Genomic DNA, 15,320 nt, shown 5'->3' on the forward strand with positions numbered 1-15,320 from the left:
ATTCCAAATCGAAAGGAAATCGCAGAAATATAGATACTGAACCACACCTTTTCCTCGGGTCCCTGGAGGACATGCTGTTGCAACACTGTGGTGACTTAAAATCACAAAATTGTGATTGTCTGTGTGAAGGTGTAGCAAGTGTTTTAACAGATGCATGGGTTCATAGTTTGGAATCTGTCGCTTCAGCTAGATATAAGCTGAATTGTTGAACTTTTAATTCATACATTTTCTGGGCAGAACATTGGCCAGATAAACTTTTAGCTACATTTGCAACCATCGCTTCAGAAAGAAAGAGTTTAATCACTAATGTGACGGTTTGTGTGGCTTTCAAACCTCTAAGTAAGGTAACCATACATGAATCCAAATCCCGCTCCTATAGGATGGATTAATGCAGGGACAGACAAGAAGGACTTTTAAAGAAAACTTAGGTTAAAATAGCTACAACAACTAATAAGGGCTACAAACAAAAAAATATTTAAAACCACTAAAACAGTTTCATATTATTAAAATGTTGAGGGACAATAAGGCTAGACATGAAAAAAAACCTCGCTTGAACATCTCAAATGGTTACAATGAGCTCAAAATGGCTTGGAAGGCTCAAAATAGCAACAAAAAAAATTTGTATATAAATACAGCGGGTTCTAATCAATGTATATTGTAATGTAAATCACCATGTCGGTATATACGCCAAGTTGATTATAAGATATGTTGTCTTCACTTTTAATCCATGGGGTTTTGTGGCTTCAGAATATTTTTCATTGATAGAAATTTGGTCATAAAGCCTGCAGACCCCTGCACTATACACTGAGTATTCTCAAATGATGGGTTATGAGCATTGTTAGTTATGTTTATTCTACTGATATGAATCCAGCATTGTATGCAAGTGACACGCTCTGATGCAGAGAGAAGAAATGTGGGTTTTTTTCCCCCCCGTCCGTTTATCAGCGTGCATATGAAGAAGCATCGTCACATTCACGCAGCCAAAATCAGATCCAACAAAGGCTTGCCGATAAACCCATTCTGCAGGCTCTCCGCGTGTGTGTTTGCAGGTGTGAGCACAGTGAAGCAGGAGCGTGACCAAACGTGTGAGACTGAGGCAAAATTGTATAAATCGAGCCTCCGCGGTCTGCTAATGAAAAGGCCCGGGTTTAAAAAATTGCCTCGAAAATGTTGCAGATTAATAATACCTGTGGTAAAACACACACAGACGCGCTGTGTTCCGAGAACACGGGCAATTTTTCCCGCTTGACTGCACATCAAGAGACAACACATGGAGGGTCCACACGTCCAAGCCACGCAAACTTTATGCAGGCTTCCCAGACGTCCCAGCCGCCGCGCGTCCCTCAACGGCCAGGAGAGGGACAGAACATTTCAGCAAAAAAGCTCAAAGCGATAATCTGTTGATCCTGTCAAGCGCTCGTCGCCAAATAGCCGTGTATCCACGGAATTCCAGTGTGCGCCGCCTGATTAAAAACCTTTCTCTACAAGATACCATGGGACCGCTTTGTGGGTGTCTATTTAATCACGCTCTTGATCTGTTGAACGGCATTGTGTTTGATGTTGGTTAATGCGCTTCCTTTGTGCCGCTGCGTAAGTGGCTCTCTTGAGGGAAATTATGTGCATATTTTCGCTAAAGGTGACATTTCCTTGCTCGCGCTGTGAACTAAACCAGCGGCGAAGGCCGCATTGCTCGTGTTTTCTGACCGAGTCGAGAGGAGGCCCGTTTTGGCCATCGCCAATGCTATCCGCTAATGGGGTTTGGCTGCACTGCCACAGTAGCATTTATAGCGTGCCATTAATTCATTAAGGAACTGCACAGTCCTCTCGTTTCAACTAAAAGAAGGAGAAGAGCAGGTGAGGGGGGGGGGGGAAATGAGCGAGACAGCTTGCATTTGGGAGGAGTGTCATTAATCCCAAAAGGCCCGGTGTCAAGGACAAATGGTGATGGCGCGGAAGTACAGTATGTGTGTGTCACTGTGAGGTTGCACCTGTGTGCTCAGTTATAGCTGCTGACTGAGGGAAGGGGGGGTTGGCTAATTTTAGCTCGGGTGAAAGAAACAAGGTGGGAGGAAAGAACAATGATGGAAGAAGCACAGAGTTAAAAATCCACCTTCAAAAAAACAGAAAACCTAAAAAAATCAAATAAAACTCCAAACAGGCACGAAGCGAGGCAGGATGACAGACCGCCTGACTGACAGGGCCCAGCGAGACGAGCCCCATCGATTAAAACCACAGCGGCCTTAGTTTATCGATCAAACAGCGTGTAGACCTGCAGAGTGAGAGAGCGGGAGGCAGCGCGCAAACAGCAAGAGGGAGCTCAGGGAGCGGGTCAAAAACAGACAGAGTGAGACGGGCAGTTAAAAAGAATATTTGACAGGGTGTCAGTATCAATACCTGAAACAGATTCATCACCTTAAAATCACAGTAATCCTACCAGTTTGTGCATTTCTCTTCTAGATATTTCACTGATTGTGTAATTTGTAACTTTAGGAGCATTTTTCTTGCGGTTTTCTTGTTGTTCCCGATCGTAATACTGTATTACCAATTTATAATGTATAAATTGATAATACAGTATTACCAATTTATACATTATAGATTAAAAGCAGAACATTTCTCTGGACTTTTTTGTGTCATGATGGCATTTTCCCTTGTACCCAATCATGAAAATATGAAATAGTGTGTAAACACAGGTTTAAGTTATGAAATTCATTATCATCTACAGCCTATATGTCATTGAATAAACAGCAGGGGCATGTGACATGTTTATCAGACCACATGAATCACATTTCTTACACTATATTTTAAAAGACCGCCAATAACTGTGAAAGGTATGTTACATATATTACAAATGATTTTGAGAATGTGTAAAAAAAATAACCCATCAACACATATTCAAAAGAGCTGCATTGAGGATCGACTGGGCAGAAGCGACTCGCTGCTTCATGTAGTAAAGTGACATTATTAAAATCTCATGGCATTTAATGAGTCAAACTCAAAGACAAAGAAATGGGCATAAATACCTTTATATGTTTAATGAGTGTGTGACAGCCGCATCACTGCGACTTCTTGGCTGCGAAACTATGTGCCAAGCTGCTTGTTATAATCCTCACAACAATTTTTAGAGACCATTTTTCTTTCACGCAAACACATTTAACGCGCCAACCTTTACATCACCCCGTACATAAAGTGTTTGGGATATAACCAGCATATCTGCTTGTTTACTGTCTGGGGTCTTGGTCTCTCATGCAGCGACAAGCTTCAAGAAAGAAAAAAATAAATAAGTAAAGGAAAAAGCAAATGATGTCTGAGCAAACATTTGTGTAATTATTAAAAAATAACAGACAGGAAGCAACATTGGTGTTAATTTGGAGTCGAGTTTCTGGGGACGAAGCAAATCCAAGTTTAATATTTACCATCCTTTTTGTTTCGGTCTCGTCCAGCTCCGGAGGGGAATATTGTTAACACACTATTTGCTTCACTGTGGTGTTTACCAGCTTTGCACAAACACTGTCTGAACTCCATTAGGTATCTGCTGCCGCCAGAAAAGATGCGGATTAGAGTGGGCAGAGAGGGGAAACCGAAGCATTGTCAACGCTTGAACAATGAACTAAAAGATTTGTCTGAGCCGGACCGCAGAGCTTCGTGATCACTTTCTGTGGATTTGTCACTGCAAACAACACCTTCCACATACACTGAGTCACTTGAGCCATTGTCGGTATGAAAACGTTGATCGTAAGGGTGCGTCATCATCATGAGCAGAACTGGAGCAACGAGACTCGCATTGCAATAAACAATTAAATGTCCCTGGAGAGTCTCAATGACCAAATAACGTTCGTGCCTGATGTGGGTCTGCAATTGCAATGATTGTGCAAAATTTGTGATTGTGTGTGTGTGTGTGTGTGTGTGTGTGTGTGTGTGTGTGTGTGTGTGTGTGTGTGTGTGTGTGTGTGTGTCTCACATTAAGCAGGCCTAAGCAGAAATCACTGTGCAGCAGTCCTGGCAGCTCTGACCACGATTCTTCAGCGTAACTGAGGGCATCATTAGAGCCAAGAGCTTGAGGCAATGCAGATGACCGCTGTTTCGAGCAATCGTGGCGTTTCCTTAAACACTTTTACCTCGTCGGTGGTGATTTCACTTTTATTGTTTACGTTTAACCTGTGGCCAAGACTCTCATTACTGCAACCTTATAAAGAGACTCTCTTCCTTTGCACCAGGCTCATACCTCCGAAGATTTTAAAGCTTCGGGTCGCACCAGGAAGCGTTTTGACAGATTTGATGGCACCCACCATTTCAAGTTTTAGAGTTTATGATCATTTCAAGGCATCACAGGACTGTTACGCGAGAGTTTCAATCTGCTGGCAGGTGAAAAAAAAAAAAAAAAAAGCACAGACTCACTTGAAAATTAAACTACAGATATGAGTTCACTGTGGAAATACTCTTGCATGTCTTTCCATGCTTTAAGCTTGAGTCTGACTATAAAGCTCAAGAGACACTTGCTGAGCATCCATTTATTTTCAACTCCTTGACTGATATTATCTAGAACCCAGCAATGCAATTACAGGTGCCCTGCCATCAATAGAGGGTTTCTGCAGCGCAAGCGTGACAGAAATCCACTTATTCCGTATGGTATTGATGTCAATTTACTATTTCATTATGACTGGAGCTTAGAGAGCAGCGTGATCACAGCTCAAGGAGCGTCGTATTATGGTACCTTAAAGCTAAAAGTCTAGACCTACCGTGGATAAATAATGCAGCAGACACAATGCATAATCATGCACAGACGTTTACGGAGATTGCAATAGACTATTTGTGAGAACTTTGTTGAGATGCATCTGCAGGAGCTGCAGAAAGCAACTGCGGCACATTTATACAGTAGTTTCATGTCTACCAGCTCAGGTCTTACTATAGATTTGGACGAATCTTTGTGACATAACAAGAATCCTGCTGGACGTACCTTTTGTCGAGGAAAGAGAAAATCAGCAGCTGGTAGCATGACACTCAGATAGTACTAAGGAGGCTCAAAAGGGGCCAAGAAAATATTCTGCACATCCAGACACCATCAGCAGCTCGAACTACTATTATAAGACAGAATCGATCCAGGCTCCATAGTGACACTTCTAAGTGTCAGCAGAAATCTCTCGTCAGACCTGGCAACATCTTTCCAATCCGCTGTTGGGGAATTATGATGTAACTCATCTACATCCGTGTTTGACATTAACAGACACGTTTCTGGATACAGTACTCTGATTGTTAAAACTGGTTATGAACATTCTGTTCCGGCAGCAATCACATTCTATGTGGTTGTTTGTTTACGTCTTCATTACTTGATATGAAAAAGGTATGCAAAGTTTGCAAAACAAACCTATAAACTAAAGGCCTTTTCAAAATTAAACCCACATTTTCTGAATTGCAGGGCACAAAGGGGGTATTTCTAGCACATGTTTAGCTTTTTAGTGGTTGTTCATACATCCAGCAAATATTAATCAAAAAATCTGCTTTATTTCCATTTGTCAAGCTGGTAAAATTGCTTTAATTATTTAGATTGCTTAAGAAACTTGAACTCTTTCTTTAATTTACCCATCGAATGGTAGCACAACATTTGAGCACTGCAGGGAAGTTGACTACAATAAGATGGTATCATGGACACACGCATTTCACTGGACTTGTCCAACAGTTCACTGTGTTTTTCAGAGAAGCTATAATGTTCCGTTTCGTTTTGTTACAGAGGTTTGTAGTAAATTCTTTAAAGCTGTCATCTCGGTCTTTTGATGTATTGGATTCCTTTGTGTTATACGCATTGCTGTGTCTCCCCTCTTGAGGCTTTTCTTTCGAGCCGTCGGCTCACTGCTCGTGTCTTGCAGAGTTTGCTGCAGTTCGATGATAAATGAGGAAATGCTGGAATTGTTTTTTTGGGGGGGGGGTTGAAATTGAGAAACTGCGCGAGGCTTATTGATTAGGGAAATGTCTGCGTCAGGTGAAATGCTCGCAGATACACCAAACTCATCCTCTCTAATTTGTGCTCTGGCTCCGAGTCAGTCCAGACGTATTGAGTGTTGTGAGGCCTGTTGGAGTGTAGTTGAGTCCCTGCTGCACCCCCAACCCCCCCCTTGTTGTCCCTACCCCTGAACCGTATCTGCCGCATCTTGTCTGCATGTTATTAAAAACAGGTTCCGCATTTCCTTGAAATTATCCTGTAATCCTGACCTCGCATCCTTTTGCTGTGCTCCCAATTTATTTTTATTTATTTTTCCAATACCCCAGGTGTAACACTGTCTTAAGCCTGAGGGGGCAGAATGCCGGAGCAGAGCAACGACTATCGCGTGGTGGTGTTCGGCGCCGGGGGAGTCGGGAAGAGCTCCCTGGTTCTGCGCTTCGTGAAGGGCACCTTCAGGGACACCTACATCCCCACGGTGGAGGACACCTACCGCCAGGTGATCAGCTGCGACAAGAGCGTGTGCACCCTGCAGATCACAGACACGACGGGCAGCCACCAGTTTCCAGCCATGCAGCGCCTCTCCATCTCCAAGGGCCACGCCTTCATCCTGGTCTACTCCATCACGAGCAAACAGTCCCTGGAGGAGCTCAAACCCATTTACCAACAGGTGGGGAGTGTTCGCGTGTGTTTGCAGATGTCCGTGCTGATCGTGAGCGATCGTGTACAGTTCAGGGAGAGGATACAGTTGAGTGTATTTTATTTATAGGTCTATTTATGGTGAGTTACTTTGCAGCTGCAGCTTATGCGGTATGAACGTTCTGCTGATTTATTCTACTTGTATGTTGTATTGAATTTGAATAGGTGAAATGATGACTTTGTGCCAGGGGGTAATCTTTATAAGCTTCATTGAAGGATTTTTTTTTTTTTTTTAATTGATCCATTGAAGTGCAAGTCTTTAGGTTTTAAGCGTTTTAAACAGGGACATTTAAATCACAGAACAAATAAGCAAATAAGTATGTCCTGTTTCGGGCCTTTTTTGGGGGGATTCTGTTTTGGGATTTTCTTTGGAACTTGTTTACTTTCTGTGCTGCCAACAGAGACGCTATATAGAAAAGAGACATTCTACTGTTCTCATTCTCTCCAGGTCTTGGCCATAAAAGGCAACGTTGAGGCCATCCCCATCATGCTTGTTGGAAATAAGAGCGATGAAACCCAGCGAGAGGTGGAGACCAAGGACGGGGAAGCCCAGGCCAACCAGTGGAAGTGCGCCTTCATGGAGACGTCAGCCAAGACCAACCACAATGTAACCGAGCTCTTCCAGGAGCTCCTCAACCTGGACAAGAAGAGGAACATGAGCCTCAACATTGACGGCAAGCGCTCCGGAAAACAGTCCCGCGCCGAGAGACTGAAGGGCAAATGCAGCGTGATGTAAATTGAGTGGAGGAGGAGCGGGGGAGGTGGAGGTGAGAGAGAGAGAGAGAGGGAGAGAGAGAGGGAGAAGGAGAGGGAGAGGGGAAATACCAAGAGATAAAGACGGAAGACGAGAGAGACGAAAGACTCCTGAGGTGAATCAATGAGAACAAACAAAAAAAAAACGTTTTGAAAGGGTTGGGAATCATCATCCATGTCCTCCTCCGTTCGCAAACACAGCTCACATACAGGCAAACATTCCAGCTCGCAGCGTTCATCCATGTGCAAATCTGCTTCAAGAGGAGCGACGGCCGAGTGGGACGGGAGATTGAGAGAGTGGCAGAATATGGAGGAGCAAATAAAAAAAAAAACCAAGAAGCGTCCGAGTCAGATGGATTCAGAAACGGCGAGGGATGCGGGGATGCGGGGATTCGCGCGTCACCCGAGTGCCAAAAAAAAAGCAAAAAACCTGGCCGAGGAGCTCCTGGGAGAACTTGGACGAGAGTGAAGACCACAGACTGCCGCAGTCCTCGGGGGAAAAAAAAATAAAAGACCGAGCGTTTCTGATCAGCGCTACCCATTTAATATCCTCTCTCACTTCTACACCCTCCCTCTCTCCCTCGTTTCCTGCTCCGCTCATGCCTAAGCGCTCCTCTCAGCATCCCCCACCCTTTGCATACCCCCACCCACCCCCCCTTATTATAACAACTATAGAGAAATGTAATGTACATGTAACAGAGTCGACAATGTTAGCTAAGCTCACTCATCTGGTAGAAACAGTTTTAAGAGACTGAGGTGTCTGCCATGCTTGTACACACAGGACTCGGAGGTTTGTGACTGCTGGCATGAACAATACGAACTACAGCAGTTCAAAAAAATACAAAAATACAAAAATAAAACAATTTACAGCCACATCCTAGAGCCGCTCACTGGGAATCTCGTGTAAATACACATGGGACATTTGATGATGTTCCGTCTCGTCCAGTCGTTCCCCGTCTCAGCTAATAAACCAGAAACCGAGTGAAGACGACTCAAATCCGACGCGCTCGTGCTCACGTTTGCGGCTCGTCGGAGAACTTCATCCATCCGCTCCACATCCTCGCCCCCTCTTCGACGATAAATAAAAGTCCCTCTTTTTGCATTTATCGCGACATCGGTACGTTGAAAAGTCATCCGCGTTCACCGCCATGTGTCCTCGTCCGAGGTGGAACGACGTCCAGCGGCAGGGTATATGCACACGTGCCACTGGAGTGACGCAACAATCCTTTTAAGACTCATTAAGTGCGGGAAAAACAAAACAAACTCTGAATGAAACGAAACTGGACTCTCATGAAAACAGATGTACGTGTCTACATTGCCTACGCGGAGGTTACACTTGGATAATCACGACCAAGTTGTTAAAGATGTGAGGAGATGGTTTTTGGCTCTGAGGTCAGGAATGTCAGTTTGCTTTTGGCACTTTTCAAATGAAGGTTTCTATTGGGTTTTGTTTTTTTTGCCTTTTTCTTTTCTCTTGTTTTTATTTTTCTTTATGATGCTTTTATTTATGTCATGTGAAGGTAAAACAAAACAACCCTCCTCAAACAAAAAGCACACAGGGGGAAAACAATTAAAAAAAAAAGTCAGGTTGGGGGGGTTAGTCGATGTAAAGTTGCTCCATGCAGATTATTCCCCACAGTTAGTAAATCTGTTTCCTGTTTTTTTGTTTAGGTTTAGGTTTTTTTTTTTTTTTGGCTGTTTGTTTTGTTACGTTATCTCTCATATGTTTATTCAGGCACACATGAGTATACACACTCAGCATGCCAGCATGCATCCATGCAAGTGACACACAGACACACACACACACACACACACACACACACACACACACACACACACACACACACACACACACACACACACCCTCACATTGCACTTTATAGCATAGACAGCACGTACACACAAACTTTATTTTGCCATATTTCTGCCAACACTATGGTAACGCTTGGAGAATGGGGAGCTGCTGTCCAGCTCCACTGTATGTCCAAAGTGCATGGATACACATCTTTCCCAACACAGGAGCTCTTAATATTGTACAGAGTGTATACAGGACATCCAAAAGCACAATACTTTTTACCTACATATCTACTTGTACTTGTTTTTGTATTTTGTTTATGTTGTGTGTGTGTCTTTTTATACATATATTTCATTTTTGTTTTGTTGTGCAATGCCATCTTTTCTATTTATTCTCTACTGCTGTACGTGGAGGAACAACTACATGACGATATATATATATATATATATATATATATATATATATATATATATAGGTAGCTGTCAGTCTTGAAGCAGATGTACGGTGTTTTTGTTTGTTTATTTCCTCTGGTACATGGCACAATGAGGTTGTGGCTCTGCTGAACAACAGGGTATTGTGATGTGACCGGTTAGCTGTGGTCACGCAAAGCGTAAATGTGACGTAACCCCCGCAGGATCGCAGGTCATAGGACGGCAGAGGAGAGGCCAGATTGTTTGTCTACTTTTCTCCATCACTCAGGCGGTTTTAACGACGAATTTGTGTGGAGAGTAATCTGCTCCCCTACTGTTAAACCCAAAGACACAGACGATAACCCCTTTTAACTGTGTGTCCATCTCTCTCTGGAAAAGATAAAGCACAGCAAATGTCCTCGTCTGTCTCCCCCTCTGTGTTTATGTGTGCAGCAGGATCAACAACTGGGCACTTTAGGGTGACATTTTACTTGAAGACTTGCTTATTAATCAGCTATGCCTCATTTATAAGCACCATGTAAAATGTCCCACTTGCATTATACATGCCCGTAGACATACGCCACAATACTATTTCCAATGTGTAGGTATTGTAAATAAGCATATTGTACATCAATAAAATAGTAATCAGAGCTTCAAGTAAGATGTTACCCATGTAAAGAAATACTGTACCCACTGTCTTTCTGGGAGTAAGCCCTTTGTAACCAGGAAATGTTGTTACAGTAGAAGGTTTGGTGTTGCTATGTACTGTAATATACAGCTTAATGGTATACTGTATTTGACACATCCACTCTTCGGATCTATCGATAAGATAATACTAGCAAAATGTGAATATGTAACTAAAGGTTCCTCTTCATGGCTGTTACTTTTGATTTATTTTGTTCTTGAAGCTGAATTGTTATTGCTGTGTTGTACTTTGCACTAATGTGAGGTCCTGTTAAACTCAAAAATCTGCATTGTAAACATACCCTTTACCTATTAGATGGCAGGGATGCTCACTTGTACTCTTCTTCTTTTTTTAATATGTTAACTTGGAAAACAAATGTGTAAAAAAAAAAAAGATTTAAGTTATATTTGTTTCTCCTTATTTATTTTTTTATTAATTTATCTTTTGTTTGTTTTGATGCCAGATCGATGGAGTACAGCCTTTGTGTTGTGGCCATATGAAGTCCTGAAGTGAAAAGAAAATGCTTTAAAAAAAAAAAAAAAAGGGTTTTGTAATAAGTTCCTGACTGAGCTCTGATCGGATGTATAGCTGTCAGCGGTGGTGCACACACTGCATAAATATCAGCCTCACATATCTGGTTGCTCCACACAAATGCCAGATTGCGTGCGCATGTTTATGCAATCTGTTGTTGTGCTGACGTTAACGGGAGGCTGTCATTCTTCATGTCCCTGCACGGAATATGATAGAGCGGGGGGGGGGGGGGGGGGGGAAACAACAACAAAACAAAAAAACAATGAGGCGGTGGCGGCAGCGTGCGAGAGCGTTATGGACATCAAGCCGGAGTGAGGGAGGGAGCCGTGCTATTTATAGACGCCGTGTGAAAAGATGAAGTTCAACTGCAATTGTCATGGCCTGTATATGATTCAGCTTGTGCGTGTGCGAGAGACGACGAGGTGCGTGTAGAGCGTGTGAGCTCTGGTCTGAGTGAGTGAGACGCTGGGCAGGAATCAGGACGGACACCGCTGCGCCCGTCCTCCTGCGGCTTGTCTCGTCTCATTCATCGATAGAGCGGATTCATTGCTACCGCCTGTGTGTGCGTGTGTGTGTGCGTGCGTGTGTGTGTCTCTGTGTGTGTCTTTTTTTTTGCATTCCTTCACTCTGGCCTGCACGGGTGTGTGTATGTGCATGCTTGCGTGTTCTTGTTGTGCCATCCAATGACGCGTCCGTCAGATGTTTGAAGCTTTCCTGTTGAGAATGCCTACACATTCTGCATGAGTCATCCTTCACACAAGACGCCACTTTTAGACGCACATCTATACACGACGGTCGACAAAAATTGGCGAGATGAGGCAGTCGGCATGCCCTCGGTTGCCCACTTAACACACAGAAACAGCAAACTGGAACACATTTTACATTCACACAGGCCTTGTCGGTGAAGCCTCATTCTCTCACTGGCTGTTTTTGTGCTCTGCGCTGTTGTACAGTCCCCCCCTGTCAGCAATCACTCCTCTATAAATCTCCTGTCCACCCCCTCAAATCTCAACTTCATCCCATAGCCATCTTTTTTTTTTTTTTTTCCCTGTTTTTCTTTCTCACATCTTTTTGTACGTGTGCAATTGTGAGCCGGTTGCACTTGAACAGACTTAAAACCGACCTTGCTCACTTCCGACTGTAGATAGTTGTAAATAATGTTCAAAGGAATTCAGATTTTAGAGACGTGAGAGGAGAGCGTGCGGCGCGAAGGATGCTGCGGTGGCGTCACCTGCATTTTCCTCTTATTCTTATTAAAAACTAAGTTCAATCAGAGGCAATGACAGCAAACGTAAAGGTTTTTGTCACGTGAAAGCTATTTTGACTTTTTTGTTTGGACCTTTCAAAGTACGCCGTGAAAGAAACGCCCCGGAAAGACGAATGTTACATGTTATGAAATGAATAACAATGGAACTATTTTCAGACTAATGTGTTAAAGAACCATGAATTTGGAATAAATATCCCAAAAGTGCTGCAGGAGTTATTCATGAAATTAACCTTTTTGAGTCAATAACACCGATTTTATGTTTGATTGTTCATGGGTAAATGAGTAAATGATGTATGTCGCCCTAAATTAGCATGTTATTCAATTCCTATTGTAACAACCACCTATTAAATATGGCTGAGGAGCCTCCATTGGACATTTGCACAGGCACACAGAAAGATTTCACTGCAAACTTTGTTTGCCGCCAGTGAGGAAACAGGGTACTTACTGGTCATGTTGCATAAGAGCGAGTGTGGTTCACATGTGTTCTCCCATAGCAGGATGGAAAATCGAAACAAAGAGCAAGGAAGTTATCAAAGGGGGGGAGGGGGGGGGGGGGGGGGGAGCTGTGGGTCATTTCTAGCATCAGAGAGCAGGTCACAGTCACATCCAGTCACACTTCATGTCCGAGGATCTGAAACGAATCGGTGCCGGACGATGGAAACGTGGAAACGCCCCCACTAAACCTGCCAAACTCTCTGGCTCACCCTTTTACATCTGATCTCCTCTTATCCTCATGGGCTGTTTTCTGCAGACTGGGTGGGGGGGGGGGGGGGGGGGGGGGGGGGGGGGGGTAACGGGGGCATCCAGTCTAGACTTTGTGGGTGAAGCAGTTTGGTTCAATCCTGTCGCTCTGGCCCTTCATTCCTGCATGGTCCCTATTGGTGTTTCAGCCAGCATGAGAACAAGGACACAAACTGTGAATCATATTTGTATTTTCTAAATAAATTCCTCAGCAGCATTTACGGCTTCAGTTTTGCAAATGGTTTGTTTCTTTTACGCACTTATTTGTTTTGTATATGATTCTCTCGTTTTCTTTTATTCTTGGTTGGAACTTTTTTTTTATTTATTTAACTAATTATGATGTATAGATATTTATTCTAGCAATAGTCTTCCTATTAAAATATACTGTGCTGATGCATCCTCTGAATAACTGAAACTAATAAATATATATATATATATACATATATATATATATATATATATATATATATATATATATATATATATATATATATATATATATATATATATATATATATATATATATATGACAATAATCAGATCTGCAAAATGATTTTCCTAATAAAAGTGTGAACTGAGGCATGTTTTCTGTCCTTTAAATGTTCCACCTTCTGTGCAGCTGCTGCATTCAGAATCACCTCTGCACATCTACCCTGGTGTCTTCAGTCGTACACCCAGACACTCAAGGCATGAACTAATCCATTAACATAGTTGTTGAATACTGTTCCCGTTCTGCAATTTACAAACACATGTTATTACTGTTTAGCTTTGCTACATGCCACAAACATTTGCCTTTCTAAAACATGTGTATATTCATCAGATCAACTGCACAAATACAAAAGGAAGACTTTTAGCTGCTTTGTCCCTGCAGTGTTTTTTGTAGTTCTTTAAAGATGCAACTGTCAGGGTTTTAATTTTTTCATTTACAACTTAAAAAAAAAAAACAACAACTAATAAAGCAAGATAACTGCTCCGACCACATTGAGATCAAACTGGTGTGTATGGGGTCCCTAAATTGCAAGGTTTAACACTAAAATTTAATTTGCGCAAACTACACGTATTTCTTAACTTCAGTGGCCAAGTCAGAAATGATCAGCATTGAAGAGTTCACTGAAAAGCTGATTAAGAAAAAGTACCGTTGTGACTTGTGGGGGAAAAAAGCTGTTAAATAATATCACAGTAAAACTACCCAGAGGATCAAATACATTTTTAATAGAAGTTTCGTTACTGTATAGTTTTATTTAATGTAACTACATAAAATAAATGAGACAAACCTGTGCTGTTAATAGAAGAGATTTCACTTATTTAGGTGTATAATATATCTATGATCAAAGCACAATTCTTAGACGAACTATGGAGTATAATAAATATATATAATGGTGATCAAATCTTAATATAATAGAGGGATTTCATCTTTTTAGATAACAGACCAAATGTTAATCCACGTTGTTGCATAAATAAGTGCTATAAACTGCACTTATGTATGACTGAAACTACAAACTCAAAAAAGATCCTCACAGTGCAAGCAGCCTATATTGGTGTCTATAATTTGTTCTTGCAAATGAATGATGCCTTCCCATCATAGAGTATTGAAAATTAGCTTCTGTTACACTGCGACGTAAGGAAAGTCGTCTTCTCCTAACTACTCTAAGTATTTGATACTTTGTGCCGTATTAATTGCACAGCAATAAAATCCCCTTATTTGTAATTTCTCAGATAAACAATAAAGTATAAACAGGTAAAACTTGTAAAGAACTTGCACCATGGTTTAAAAAAAAAAGTGCACTGTAACTAATGTTTTTATAATTAATACACATGTGGGCCTACAGTAAGATGAGGGACAACAGTATACCTGCTTTTAAAACAGCGTCATCTCAGTGTTTCAAATGGGGAAAGTGTTTCTTACGAAGGCTGCAGTGACTGTACAGACCATTTTACAGTAGCTGAATTCACACCGAGATGCCGGCTTGGCACTTCCCCCCCCTCCTCTTCCTCCTCCTCCTCCTCCTCCTCCTCCTCCTCCTCCTCCTCCTCCTCTCTCTGAACCCTCTAACATCTGCTCAGGGATGCTGTGCCTGGTGTGGTTGCCATGGAGACTGTGACGTTGACGACTGTTGTCGCATCAGTGTGGTGTGACCCTGGCGGGGACAGAGATGCGTTACGACAGGCAGAGGTCTCCCAAACTGCTGCTGGGGCCGCACGACACCCAAAACTTTGCCACCCTGGACCTGTCAGCTGGATCCCAACGAGATAACCACAGACTCACACACACATGCACTACGTATGAGAATATCTGGAGGTCTGTGGGTCAGGGATGAAAAAGTGTGTGGGTGTTGGAGGGGGCTGCCACCTCTTTGAGCCCGGGAGCATCTTTAATAAACGGTGACTCATGGGCTTCCACTGCTGATTTCTCTGCTTCTGATCCACTGTAACCTGCTGCCTCTTCACCAGCACAGACAGGAGGGAGGGAGCGGGTTTGACATGGGAGGAGGAAGTGAGACAAATGA

General features: G+C 42.6%; 1 protein-coding gene across 1 annotated transcript; it reads left to right on the top strand.

Annotated features, from left to right (window-relative positions):
- Nucleotides 1–6,293: 6,293 nt before the first annotated feature.
- diras1b (DIRAS family, GTP-binding RAS-like 1b) lies at nucleotides 6,294–7,367 on the top strand (the record flags this gene model as incomplete). The annotated part of the gene is made up of 2 exons (XM_080512922.1): nucleotides 6,294–6,602; nucleotides 7,080–7,367. The coding sequence occupies 2 exons, from the start codon at nucleotides 6,294–6,296 to the stop codon at nucleotides 7,365–7,367; spliced, it is 597 nt and encodes a 198-aa protein (XP_080369048.1).
- Nucleotides 7,368–15,320: the final 7,953 nt, after the last annotated feature.

This window comes from Blennius ocellaris (genome assembly GCF_963422515.1).
Source record: "Blennius ocellaris genome assembly, chromosome: 17".
Lineage (NCBI taxonomy): Eukaryota > Metazoa > Chordata > Actinopteri > Blenniiformes > Blenniidae > Blennius > Blennius ocellaris.